The sequence below is a fragment of the Ursus americanus genome, chromosome 14 (assembly GCF_024610735.1).
Source record: "Ursus americanus isolate L20-20 chromosome 14, mUrsAme1.1.p, whole genome shotgun sequence".
Classification (NCBI taxonomy): Eukaryota; Metazoa; Chordata; class Mammalia; order Carnivora; family Ursidae; genus Ursus; species Ursus americanus.
In genome coordinates, this window is record NC_142140.1 from 42,203,606 (window position 1) to 42,217,679 (window position 14,074).

Consider the following 14,074-nt stretch of genomic DNA (forward strand, 5'->3'; position numbering starts at 1 on the left):
CCTTCCAGCTATAAAACTAGGTTGTGACTATGGAAAAAATGCTTCTTTAAGGTAACAGAGCCACACCAAGGAGGTGACACCACAGTCCTGCTCTCTGTCCACGACCCAGGACCCTGCAGGCCACCTCACAATGTGGCCGGAAGCCACCCACCCTCCTCGGCTACTGGCAAAGGAGGACAGGAGGGCCACTTACCAGGAGGGCACTGCTGAGTCCCATCAGCTGAGAAATCACAGCATTCAGTGAGAAGTCCTCTGTGAAATGGGAGGTCACCTATTGATAAAGGTTGAATTATTCTCTTTCTTCCAAAGCCCTTTAAGCTTTCCACAAAAAAAAAAAAAAAAAAAAACGCAATGCAACAACAAAGCATATGAATTATCCAAAAAAAAAAAAAAAGTGAATTAAATGAATGTAATCAAAGATATTTATACATGCATTCACTATCTCGAATAATCACGGTAACATTTCATTTGCACAAAGATTTTCAAAATCAGGGTCAACGGTGTTTCCACTATTCAACGCTTCCTGCTTCCCCGCATCTGGGACAGTGTTGGTTCTCCCAGTGGGGACACCAAACGCTGCTCACTGCCCGGACAGGAGGCAGGACCCGTGGACGAGCAAACATCAAAACAAGCCAACAGGAGATGGGGCGCAGGATGTCGCTTCTCTGTGGCTCCGTGACTTATTCACAACGAAGGCTATTTGTATGTGGGATAAGGTGAGTTTTGCATTTTCAAGTATGGTATCGACAAAATACAAAAGACAAATATGACTTGTCAGCGTCTTCCTGTTTGTGTGCTTTTCAAATTCGACCACGGCCAAGAATACAGAAAAACAACACATCGAAAGAAGTCAAGAGTTTCCAGCTTGTTGAAATACCCCAATTCTATGATCTGACAGAAGAGAAGAATGTGCCAAGTGCAGAGAGGAAGCACGTGGCATGAAAACAATCATTCAGGCATCACTCACATCACAGAATTCAACTTCGTGAGCTCGGTGTTTCTACACTAGAGAACAGGGGATGGGAATATTCCCTGAAGACATGTCACTGAACGAGGCCCTGCTGGCTGGACCCAGGGCCTCATGAAAACCCTGTTTCTTCGATGTCATCAGTTACCAGAATCCAGAAAAGTGACCTTGGCTGACTTTATAAGTTCAAATCAGCAATTCTAAAAAATAAAAATTAAATTAAAAAATTCAGCCTAAGGAGTATGGGGGGTTCTGGTACCCACTAAAAATGGCTTTGGATCTCCTAAATGCCTTCTTTCGAAGACCTATGATATTTTTTTCACAAGGTGCTTAAAAAGGCAAATGTCGGGGCGCCTGGGTGGCACAGCAGTTAAGCATCTGCCTTCGGCTCAGGGCGTGATCCCGGCATTGTGGGATCGAGCCCCACATCAGGCTCCTCTGCTATGAGCCTGCTTCTTCCTCTCCCACTCCCCCTGCTTGTGTTCCCTCTCTCGCTGGCTGTCTCTATCTCTGTCGAATGAATAAATAAAATCTTAAAAAAAAAAAAAAGGCAAATGTCATGGTACGATGTCAGACTTCTAGAGAAGAAATTTATCGGGATTTGTTATCAATGACGAATCTTTTAAAATGAGTCGAGGGCACCTGGCTGGCTCAGCCGGTGGAGCTTGCGACTCTTGATCTCAGGGGCATGAGTTCGAGCCCCACGTTGGGTGTGGAGATTACTTAAAAATAAAATCTTTAAAAAAAGAAAAAAAATGATTGAGACAATAAAATCTGCTCTATGAAAGTAACACAAACACATCATTTATTTGCACAAGTTAACCCACAATAACCCACACAGATACTGCGTAACATCGTAACTGGGTGGGGAAGTCCTCGCTATGTCAGGTATCCAGAACTTGGATTCTAGGCTCTGGACTTCATCTCTTTCCCATCTGTAAAGTGAGGAGACCAAAGAGCAGTCTCTTCATGCCCCTTTCAACTCGCCACTTCTGTTTCCGTTCATCTCCTATGTGGAGTGTCGGCAGCGCGGTCCTGCATTTGGCTCTCTGCCTGTGTGTGAAGTGTGGAGCTGTGGGAAGGGAGTGGCCTCCCGAGATCTGGGAGGGACCCGTGGTGGACACAGTTGGAGGAAGCCCTTTCCTGAAAGCATGTCTTTCCATTAGAGCATGTGGACTGTTGCCCCAGCTCGGTGAGATACTCGACACGGTGAGAGCAACCCGTCAAGACCAAGGGGGCAGTCATAGCGAGGAAGGAAGAAGGCCCACAGTGGGGTGGCCCCCAGGCAGGGTGGCCCACCCGGACCAGCATGCTCTGTCACAGAATTAACCAGAATCCCCAGAAAGCTCCTGACCTCAGAGATGACCGAGTTCTTGTACTCCCAGAGCTTTCTGCTCTCGGCTCTCTCGTTGTCACTCAGCACCTGGGGCTGGGGAGCCATCCCAGAAGCCCTGGCCTCGATAAAGCGGGTCACCAGGGCCCACAGCCGCTGTTGCCACCGCAGCACCCCGGGGAGGGCGTCAGCTGGGTTTCATGTCAGGAGACGAGAGAGAGAAAGAGAGACACGTGAACGACTGATGGGGTTCTCCCCAAGCCCCGAGAGGCACGTGTGTGTTGACACATGCGTCACTGTGCCCCGATGGGAGCTATGGGGGCCACCCTGGCTTCCAGCGTCCAGGAGCTCAGCGCAGCACGGACTCCGTCTCATCCCAGAGCCCCGGGTATTCGGAGCACGGGACCGCAGGGCTGCTCAGAGTGCCGCCCACCAACCACCCCGGCCCACAATGAGCTCAGAAGCCTGGGGAGGAAGGGCCTCCGTGCCCGGCTGCCCTGAGGAAGAAAGCCTGCTGCCGCAAAGGCATCCCTCAAAGACCCCTATGCCCACTCGTGGGCCCTCTGTACGTCCCCAGGGATTCCAACGCAGCCGGTTCTGGGACCGGCCCCTGGGACATACTTATCACGGGCAAGGGCACGCTGCGTGAGCGGTGATCCCAGGCATCTGGCTGCTCCTGCCCAAAGCGACCCCGGGGGTACACGGCAGGGAGGAAAACCGAACGACCACGGGACCGTGTATTCTAGGGCAGCCAGCTACCCAACAAGGTTTCACATCACGCCTTTTCAGATCTAACCAACTCTGCAGAGACCAATCTCCCGAGGGGGCTCCAGAGGCTGCTGTGGGTGATGGAGGGGGTCACAGGGAACATCAGGAGAAGGCCCCAGGCAGGGTTTTCTGGGCAGGGAAGGGGTGACGACCCTGCCCTCGAACAAACCTCTCAGGGCAGATCAAGAGGGGACTGGCCTCTGTGGACCACAGAGGGGCCCCAGGGTGGCAGGGATGGCAGTCTGGCTCCCCGGGGAATGTTCTCAGGTGGGTCTTTGTAGAACCGGCATCAGCACACCACACGCTTGCCAAAAGCAGGTGCCTGGGGCCCCCCGGACGCTGCGTCAGCAGGTCTGGGGTGAGGACTGGGAATCCACCACGGTCCCCAGCTCCCCTCTTCCATCTGGGAACCCCAGGCTGAGAATGGCATAGGACATTGGACAAACCGCTACTCCCTTCATGGACCTGATTCCTAGAACCCTTACTACTGTCTTCAGCCCGGACGTTTCCCTCCCCGAACCCCTCTGGCGTCCGAGGCAGATCACAGAGGCGGCGGGCCGGGGAGAGGAAGGGGCCTTACTCTTCACGTCCCACAGGATGTCCTTCTCAGGGGGGGCAGCGAAAAGGATGTAGAGCCGGATGGTGTCGATGCCGTACTGCTCGACGACCTCCTCGGGGTCCACCCCGTTGTGTTTGGACTTGCTCATCTTCTCCCACGTCACCTCCAACTTCTCCTTCGTCTCCGCATGAACGGGAACAGCACCTGTGCACAGAAGTAACACACGGGGACGGACGGTGTGGCTCGGGGCCGGTTCTCTAAAAGCTCGTTCAATAAGCAAGAGCAATTCAGAGTGTCCATGTGAAGGACCCACGAATTTGCTCAACACGCCTCTTTCTCTGCTGTATACCACAGGAAATGGTTTCGTTTTGAAACGAGTGAGGCCCGCCCCCCACCACAAATCTTCCCTTCGGGCATATACGGCCCGTGCCAGCTTGCCTCCACCACAAAGTAGGACAAAGCTATTCCCTGCTTTATAAAGTAAATGCCATTTATACAAAAGAGAGAGTAAGAACGGTGTGACAAAGCTTTGCACATTTTGCTGTTTTCTTAATGGATTCGCGGTCTCCTCTGGAAGCCGGCAGCTGACCAGTCAGGGTCTCAGAGCAGCAAAGCCCCCTGAGAGGTCACTCCAGTCACCACAACGTGGTCACAATGGCCTGTTCTTTGGAAGTGGCTCCTCCCCACCTCCACACCACCGGTCCCGAGGGTGCTGACAGAGAAGGCCTTCCGTGGCTTGGTTGGGATGAGGTGACCTTGTGGCCGAGCCCCAGTGGCTGGGACAAGGAAGGACATCTGGCAAGGCGAAGGTCCTTCTCAGGCCCCAGAACTAAGAGACAGAAGCTCTTGCTGCAATGTCGCCGGGCACTGGAACCATAAAGTCCTAAGGAGATGGGGCCAGACACGGCATCGTGGCTCCCCAAGGTCACCTTGTAACCAGAAGTTAGGGGAGAGCAGAAGCCAAGCCTGGCAGAGGAAGGAGAACAGGGCAGAAGAACAGAGGGGAGGAGGAAGAGGAACCAGAGGCTACTGAAGGAGAGGGAGAAAGTTCTAGGACTGGCATCTGTGTGGCGCCCGGTGGCTGTGGGTGTGCTGTGAGGCCTGGCCCAAGCGCCGGCAGCCGGCTTGGGGTGACATCTCTATAGCCAGTGGTCAATGTGCCTTTGGGTGCATTCTCTTCCTTCCAGCCACACAGTCCCGGACTCCAGCGGCAACCAAGCTCCCAAGGGACTGGTGTGTGTACCTAAGAGCTAATTCCATACTTCAGCAGAAGCACACCCATGAAGGAGATGGAAGTCTGCCCTTGCTGATCCAAGTATTCTCTCCCAAGGGGCAATTCTGCGTGGGAAGGGAAAAGATGTTCACAACACGTCTGGCCCCATGACATCGGAGCAAAGGGAGACTGAAGTTGCTTTATCTAGGCTGGGGCTGAGAGAACCATTGTTCTGTTTATCCTGCATATCTCCTTCGGGCTGTAGCTACTCTTTCTAGCACTGTTGTGCAAATTAGGAAAAAGTCAACTACCTGGGCAGAGCAGTTGAGAAGTTAGGAAAAGGTGTCCCTCTCTTGGCACCTGAGGTGCATGGTTTGGCAAGTGGCTGGACTTCAGGCCCTGCTCACCCCCCTTGGCTGGGTGCTTTTGTGCAGTGCACATGCTGCACAGCTGTACATGGCAGCCCTGCCCTTAACACAGAGAGCACTTCACAAACAACTGAATTTATATGTCCTTTGGATTTGGCTCCTTTCCCCTCTGGTCCGTGTTGGTGAAACACTGCCAATTTCTGCTTTTCCAGCTTCTTTTTCTCCCTTGCACCATTCCAAACCCTGATTTATTACTGCATTAATTAGGTAATTCACTGATGTCTTCCACCTAAATCTTTTCTCTAGTGTTTGGCTTGGGAGGCTGCCTACCATTAGGGGGTTGTTGGGTTTACATGATTTCCTCCGTTGTGCCCTGGGTTTTCCAAACTGAATGGCCAGAATTCTGGGCGTTTCTCACCGGTGCCCCTATGTACCCCCCACTCCCATTTTCTACTGATTTCATCAGTTGGCTGGGAGCACATGACATCGTCATGGTGCCACCTCAAGATGTGGTGGGAGGAACTACGCCTGAGGAAAAGTGCAGGGGAAGTCAGGGGAGTGCCAGACGGGGCTGCTCCGGGGTGCTGCAGGGGTTCGGTATTGGGGTGGCCCTGAGGTGCTGACATGCATCTCGAGACCGCCTAGGGAGAAGTGCTGGGAGTACCCCAGCCTTAGAAGAGTGTCTCTTGGGTCTGGGGGCTCTGTTCCTGAGATACGCTGTGAAACATGAGCGACGACATGAGGGGATGCCCGGGTTGACTCTGGGTCACACATAAACAAAACCCCCCGCCAGAAGTGAACGGACACAGGATGGGGCTGGGGCCGAGGGGCGGGCAGCCATCCCGGCCCCCAGCCCGCAGCAGGCCGAGGCCCGGAGACCCTGGATTTTCCACCTGGCTGAGGCCCCGGGCGAACACCTGCTTTGTCAACGGCTCTCAGGCCTGGCCTCAGCTCTTCTCTGCGAGTACCTGGATGGGACCGGATGGGCCCTTCTTACCTGTGAGATCTACTTCCTCTCTCCGTAGATACTGTCCCGATGGCAGGCGGAACGTCTGCCCCTTGATAAGGCCTTGGGTCAGCAGCTTATGGAAGGGCTCTCTGAGGAGAGATAACGGGAAAAAAAATCAATGGGTGGGGATTTGAAGCATCCAGAAGACAACAATACAAACTTTCTCAGCCCATGGACAGAGACAGCTGCCCTTCATGAAAGCAGGTGGGCTGGTCAACGCCACTTGGAAACCCACCTGACAAACGGCTCTTTATGAAGCAGCAATGAGAACAGCAAGCCCAACCAGCTGCCTTCCACTTGGCGAAGCGGCCAGAGTGTGAGCCTTCAGATTCGGAAGGGCCTGGATTTGGACCTGTTTCCTACTCAGTGCATTCTAGGAGCCAAGGCAAGTCCCTTACCTGTTCTTAGCACCCATTTGCTTATCTGTCAAGTAGAGGCACTAAAAGTCTGTCCAAGGGCTGTCGGGAAGATTCAAGTAAACGCCTGCCTGAAAATACCCGTCAACATTAAAGAACCATACAAATGTCAGCAACGTGCTGAGTCCGGTGTCAGGAAGGGCTCAAGGGGAGGCAGAGAGGTCGAAGTTGGGGCTCTGTTCAAGCAGGCTGCCTTTCCCCTCCACCTGGTGACCAGGGCCTGCTCACATTCTTTAAAAAATGTGTAAGTCACACAAATTCATCATGCATCTACCCTTCCTGTTCAAATTCGTTACCCTCCTCTTTTTAGGCCTGTCCCTACCCTGAGGAGACAGTTGTTATTAATCGTACGGTAAATATACCTGGAAAAGTCTGGAGACTTTTTTTGAATGTCTTTCCCATACAGACGTGTATATGCAGTTTCGTATAATTTTCTTGGACTTAAACAGATCATTACGTACATACTACTTCGTGGTAGTTCACGTGACCACAGGAAGGATTTTCCACGACAGTCCATACAGGTCTATCTCAGCTTTAAACTGCTCTCTAACAGGTCTACGGTACGGACGGATTATAATTTGGTTATAGGGCCTGGTTTTCGTCACTTTGGATGAATAGCGAGATATAAACGTCCTCTCTGAAGGGGGCAGGTAGAGGTTGACCCCTCTGCTGGAAGGGCTTGATTTCTGCCGTGAGAGGTTATATTTCGAAGAATCCACCCGATTCGGGTGTGAAGCACGTGAGCGAGCCCCATTCCAAACTCGCAGAAAGATTCGGGGAGATGGGAGCTCGTCTGTTTTGCATTTCTAACGGCAGCAGGCGGGGACGTGCGGCGGGAGCCACGTTCTCCGCGAGCATTGCCGGCACCACGGGGCACCTTTCAACAGACAAGCCCTTGGTGCTTCAAGTTCACTTACGCGAGGCGGCTCCTCTGCAGGGGCTCAAGAGACCGAGAACCTCAGAGGCGTGGCGGGCTACCAGTGTCACCGTCGTCGCGGAGGGAGGCGCTGGCTTGATTAATCTGATTAATTTGGACCCTTGTTTCTCGCGCAAGGCCATCTGATGTAGATGAACTGTGATGCCAAGTTGGGCCCCCGATGTGTACCTGTGTGGCCCTCATCAAACGGCCGTGCGGACAGATGCAGTTAAGGGGAAACTCTCTAGCGGATTCAGGGGGTGGCGTGGAGCAAAGAGAGGGACGGGGAAAGAGAGGAGGGTCAGCCAGGAAGAAGGGATTCCTAGCCTTCGTATTTTAAAATCTTACAAGGGCGTGTATGCATACGTGCGTGCACGTGTGACTTTGGTGGTGGTGGTGAGGTATTTTCCAAGGTGGAAAAGACTCAATATATTTAACAGTCAAGTGGAAATGCAATACACGTTTTTGAGACCTTGTCCACATTACTCAATGTTATTCTTCAACGTCACAGGGGCCACCCGCCATGCTACCACGTTGATTTGGAAGAAACCCCACACGTGCGTGTGCGAAGTCACCAACACCCTTGTTCAGGTTCTAAAATCCATCCTAACAATAAACTCTTCTGAGTCGTAAAACTGCCTTCCTCCCACCTCCCCCAGGACGTTCCACTGGCAAAGCCACGTTCGGCCGCCTGACGCCCTCTGCTGCCACAGTTCCTGTGCCCCCAAGATTCCTAGAAAACGTGAGATTTTTACATCGAAAACCACGAAAGGTTACTTGACAAACACGCTTGGATCGTATGCTGCGTTTGGATACGGCAGTGCCTTGAAGGGGGTGCGATGGTGTCTGCAGTCCCCCCTCTTCAGGAATACCCGCACCCACACCACGAGGAACGCATGTCCTCGGGCCACACACACGCTTCATCCACGGCAGGTAGGGATTTGGATGCCCAAGGACCCCAGGTCTGCATCTTCCTCGGGAAGCTCAGAGAACTGTACCCACACACACCGAGCGTGTGATTTTCTCCACCATTCACCCTGTGAACCTTCCCGGGGTCTCTCTGACACTTAAACACACTCGCTCCTCACAGAGGTCATGCACACGCCCTTGGTTGTTCCCAGCACGTGCCAGGCTCCCCAGGAAACCTGGACTCCCCCTTCACCACAGAATCAGGCATTCCCTTTTCTGGGTGGCCTCCTTGGTCCCCGGCACACACCTCCACGCCGTCCCTTGTGTCCTGCGGCGTCCGGCACACACTGCCGTGATGAGTGTGACCGGACTGTGCTGTGATTACAACATAAAGACCAGGCATGCCCTGCCCTACACCCACCATGGCAAGGACTATTCTCTTTTCTTCCCTCCGTCCCCAGCACCTGGCGCTGTGCACGACAGACAGCCGGCTGAAATAATGTCCAAACACGGAGGGATGACTGAGTGCATAAATACGCATAAACAGCGGACAGTGGGACGGAGGGAGGACGACGCTGGGGGGTTGCCCTTGCTGGCTCCTGAAGCCATCTTTCCCTTCCCAGCAGTGTAAGGTGGCACTTGGATTTCAGCCCCTATACATATACTAGAGTACGTATACAGCCACAGTTTTTAAACAAAATAAGAAGATCATATGGCCGCTTTTTACTGGGCGGATGAAGGAACAGACTGGACACAAACACAGTCAAAAGCACCAAGCAAGCTGAGCCGGTATTCTAGAAGGATGGGGTGCCCCCCAAACCCGGTGGCGCCTTCGCTAAGCATCCGTGCACTCGACGGGGTGGTCTGTGTGCGCACTCAGGCTGCACAAGGTCATCTTTTAGACTGGCATCTTCCTCAGATAATCTTACAGCAGCCTGACAGGAAAAAAAAAAGACAACAAACCAGACCGCCACCTTCTCCCTGCTGTGCCCGATGCCAGTGGGATGAACTTTACAGTTTACGAGATTTTTCCTTTCCTCTCTCACTCTAAGTGCATGGCTTTGGCCACTCTTAGGAGAAATAAAAAACCGGGATGGATGGGGTGCCTGCGTGGCTCAGTCATTGGGGGTCTGCCTTTGGCTCAGGGCGTGATCCCAGAGTCCTGGGATCGAGCCCCGCAACGGGCTCCCTGCTCAGCGGGAAGCCTGCTTCTTCCTCTCCCACTCCCCCTGCTTGTGTTCCCTCTCTCGCTGGCTGTCTCTCTCTCTGCCAAATAAATAAATGAGGGGATAATCTGGATCCCAAAGATAAAGATGAGTAGTCTGATGAAAATCCGTGGCTTTCAGCCCCAGACACAGCTGGGGAAGAAACCAGGAATTCTGTTCTGGGTCCTGCCCGTTCTCGAGTGGCTCGATGCTGCCACCTTCTGGGAACAAACAGCGCTGCACCTGCTGGCGTCTGCCCCCAACTCCAGCCCTTCTGCCTGAGGCTGCTGTCCTCAGGCCTGATCACCTACAATTCTTCTTCTTCTTCTTTTTTTTTTTTTTAAAAAGGAAACTGTGAGATGAAGTGCATCACACATACTGAAAAGTCTACGAGTCCCGGGGTAAAGCTGGATGACTTTTCACAACATAAGCACCCCCACTGATGACCCACGTGTGACCAGCCTCCCACCGTGGGCTGGTGGCACCAAGTGCCACCTTACACCAGCCCGGCTACTGACGCCATCGATGAGCTCTGCCTGGTTCAAAACCACTTCTAATCCTTTCCCAGCGAGGGATCCCAGCGGCCTGTGCACACTGGAGGCTGGCCCCAGAACTCTCCTTGTTGGTGTGTCCAGGGTGGTACCAGTACCTGCACTCGGCAGATAGTAAATCGTATTGTGTAATCAGGTGAGTCGCCTCCTGTCTTCCTCCTGGGAGCCCCTTCTCCGTGCCTAGTTCAAGTGGATGCTCAACAGTCATTCACTGGTTTGCCCTAAATCAACTCTGTGTCCCCGAGGGAAGAAATAAACCTGCCAGCAGCAGAGGTGGGGACACCATGCAGGGGGACGAGAGATGAAGGAAGAAAGCGGATGAAGGGCGGGCTGTAGACGTCTGGGTTCTGGTTGCGGCCGTGACCTTTTTGCAGGGAGAGGCGCAGTGAGATTTCAGACTCTGTCCATTCAAGCTCGCAGGAAGCTTGCAGGAAGGAGCAAGGGCACGAGCGTGGGAGAGGGCCCCAAGAGGGCTCCCACTGGATTTCACGCTGGGAGGGGCGCGTCCCAGCCCCCGAGTCTCGCTCATTCTCCAGTGGTTCCCCCGCCCCCCCGCCCCATCCCCCACTCTTGCAGCGCTCCAGGGAATGATCCACAGGACTCTGGGAATCCGGTTTTCATTCTCGAGGCTGAAGCTGGTCACAGGCACCCACAAGCAGTTTATCTCGGCGCGAGGAGTCACACTTGTTAATCCAATCCACACGCAGGTAAGCAGCAACCGGCTACTGAGCGCTCTGCCGCTAGAAGGCTTACGGTAAAATGGGCAGCCCGAGACATGCTCAGAAATAACCATCCACACCACAGGGAGGAGGCACTAGTGTGACAGGGAGGTGCAAGGTGTGGGGGAATGAGGGCCAAGGGGACGTCAAGGGCCCTGCTGAACTTGGAACCCGGTCCTGCTGGAGCAGCGATCACATCACTGCCAAGCTCATAACTAAGATTCACAACCAGTGTAACATACTCCCTACTTGCCCATTCATCCGCTGGACAAACGGTACTGGGAACAGACGTGTAAAAGCAACTGAGTGATCCAGTCATCACCGTGACCATGTTAGCAGAGGGTTCTAGAAGGAAGTGAAAAATCTAAAGCCAACACCAAACCCCTTCTGCCTGGAAGCATCAGAGGTCGGGGGCCTTATGCCGGGCCTCTGCCTGGAAGCATCAGAGGCCGGGGGCCTTATGCCGGGCCTCTGCCTGGAAGCATCAGAGGCCGGGGGCCTTATGCCAGGCCTCTGCCTGGAGCGGCCGAGCTGGTTTCCCTGGGCTCTTGGCTCTGGCTCAGCTCTCCCACTAATATCACCCCTAGAGGTAGGGGCCTGTCTGCTCTCACCTGGCCGCAGGAGGATGGGAAGTGATGCCCTCTTCAGTACTTCCTTGACAGTGGGCACTGCCCTGAGTCAGAAATTACAACCATCGATACCCGCTGGTCACTGGAAGCCACCTCGGTCCCACCAAGGACGGAAGAAAAGAAAGGGGGAGGGCAGGAGGGAGGGTAGGGTGAGCAGGGTCAGTTACTGGGATAAACAAGGAATTTCGGAACACAGAATGAAAGGCTGTTTTAAGCGCCCTGAGGACACATCACCGCATACAAGGAACGTGGCTAAAAGAAGCTCAGAGTCGTCAGAGCGCTAACTGGTCACTGCAGATGACATTTTACCTGCTCATGAGCCCCTAGAGGGCCTGCTGCCCACGATCCTGACCTGCTACGTGGCTCCCATGTGGATCTGGACAGAAGAGAACAGAAAGCCCTGGATTTCTGAAAATAGTCTCTAATGTGGCCTTTTCAAGACCGAGTTTGCGAACTTCCTCTTCTTCCTCGCCCTGTGCTGGCAGCGGGTGGGGGCGGGGTGTATCAGGCTGACATCATCGGCCAGTTTCTAAGTACTGAGCCACGGCTCATTCGTAAGACACCACCGTTTCTATTTCTCAGCAGCCAGCCAGCAGCATGGGAGGAGCCCCGATTAATACGGTGAGAACCAAGTAGAGCATCTCTTTGCTTCCTTTTCCCCCCCTGAAGCTCATTTCTGGTGTGATTAGAAAAACAGGACGGGAGCCCATGGAGCCGTCCACGGTCAGCAGGGCTCTTTGTCCACAGCAAACCGCAGGGAGAATGTCAGCTCAAGTCACAAGACGCCGTGTGTACCGCGGTCTCTCACGAGGGGAGAGAAAAGGCTTCCTGATCCCAGTGCAGGGGAGACGAATCCACCCCTCACTGCAGGGTGTCCCTGGAGCTTCCAGCCCGGGGCTGATGGCCAGCCAAAGCTGCTGCCTTCCCATCGCCCAGAAGCAGACTGGGAGGCTCCGTGTAGTTCCCTGCTTCTGAACACAGACTGTACAAGCCTGGGTTTTTTCTATTACAAAGTTACAAAATCATTGTATAAAAAATCCGGGAAAATCAGAAGTGCATGACAATAGTAAAACCACCGATAAGCTTATCATCCAGAGAAAACTAGTGTGAACGTGTCGGCATAATTTTTTCTAGCCTTCTCTCTTGCTTTGGGTTATGCATATATAAGTACGTTTAAAGGCAGAGAGAGAACCCTAATCGCATCTATGATTTTGTATCTTGCTTTTTTTTTTCCAGTTCTAAGCACTTCAGATGCATTTCCTCATGTTATTAAACAGTCCATATAATATAATTTTAAAGAGTTGTGAAAGAGTCCTACATAGAGATGGGCTAGATTTTATTTGCCCTTTCTCAGACTTTTGAGGCATTGAGGTTGTATCCAAACTTTTAGCTACCTGAACAGTTTGGTGCGTAAGTTTGCATTTCTGATTATTTCCTTAGGCTGGATTTCTAGAAGCACAATTAGCGTGTCCAAAAGTGTGGATATTTTAAAGGCTCTCACTCCATATTGTCAAACTGCTTTTCCTAACAGCTATTCCAAACTGCCTTCCTGTAGCATATGAGACGCTCTTCGTCCCAGGCTCTTTGCTATATGCAAAGTGGCACCTCGCTGCTGTCTCATTTGTATTTCTTTGACTACCGGTGAGGGCAACATTGTAGAGTAGGCTTCTTGGTCATTCCTATATCTTCTTTTGCAGATTTCCTGCTGACATTAATTCTGGCTTGATCGTTAACCTGGTACTTCTGACACACAACAGCACCGTGCTGTCCCATGCGGGGGCACACCCACCCCCAAGAGCAGCTTCTTGCAGCCGGTCAAGAGACCTATGAAAAGCTCGGAGTCCAGACTTAAGGGTGCAAGTGTGAAAGAGGCCCAGGACTCATTTAGAAAGCAGGGAAGAGTATTAGATCCGCATAAACCTCTGTGGTTTATACTTGATGGAATTTACCAGGATTAGAGTGAATCCAGTGCTCAGAGGCGATGGAACTGCTGACCTAGGAGGCCCCCGAGAGCCAAAGGGGTTACCTGTCCAGACCCCCCACATGAGCATGGGACAGAGGCCTCGGGCTCCCAGGCTAGAGCTACTGCTTTTACTCAATTTTTTAAAGATTTTACTTATTTATTTGAGAGAGAGCGAGAGAGCACATCTGAGAGCACACACATGAGCAGGGGGGAGGAGTCAGAGGGAGAGGGAGAAGCTGACTTCTCACTGAGCAGGGAGCCTGACTCAGGACCCAACTCCAGGACCCTGGGATCATGACCTGAGCTGAATGCAGATGCCCAAGCGACTGAGCCACCCAGGCATCCCGCATCTCACTGTCTTGTAAAGAATCTTTAAAATGCACACAAAATACTGCATGGATGTATTTCAATTCACATCATCTAGCCGCCCCGTAAAGCTGATGGTAAAGCAAGTTCCGGGTGTAGCTGGAAGCTCGGCAAGCTAGAGATTCGGCTGAACAGATACAAAGTCATACCCCAAACCGTACTCTACAATGACATCAGAATGCT

At 52.7% G+C, this 14,074-nt stretch overlaps 1 protein-coding gene across 2 annotated transcripts in view; it reads right to left on the reverse strand.

Moving 5' to 3' along the window:
* LARS2 (leucyl-tRNA synthetase 2, mitochondrial) overlaps nucleotides 1-14,074 on the reverse strand; it is a 143,753-nt gene that overhangs the window by 21,086 nt on the left and 108,593 nt on the right. For both annotated transcript variants that reach the window (XM_045778885.2, XM_087867111.1), the window contains 4 exons: nucleotides 6,206-6,306; nucleotides 3,649-3,831; nucleotides 2,322-2,491; nucleotides 194-271 (listed from right to left, as the gene is read on the reverse strand). In XM_045778885.2, the coding sequence (XP_045634841.2) occupies nucleotides 194-271; nucleotides 2,322-2,491; nucleotides 3,649-3,831; nucleotides 6,206-6,306 (532 nt within the window). The remainder of the gene's footprint in view (nucleotides 1-193; nucleotides 272-2,321; nucleotides 2,492-3,648; nucleotides 3,832-6,205; nucleotides 6,307-14,074) is intronic.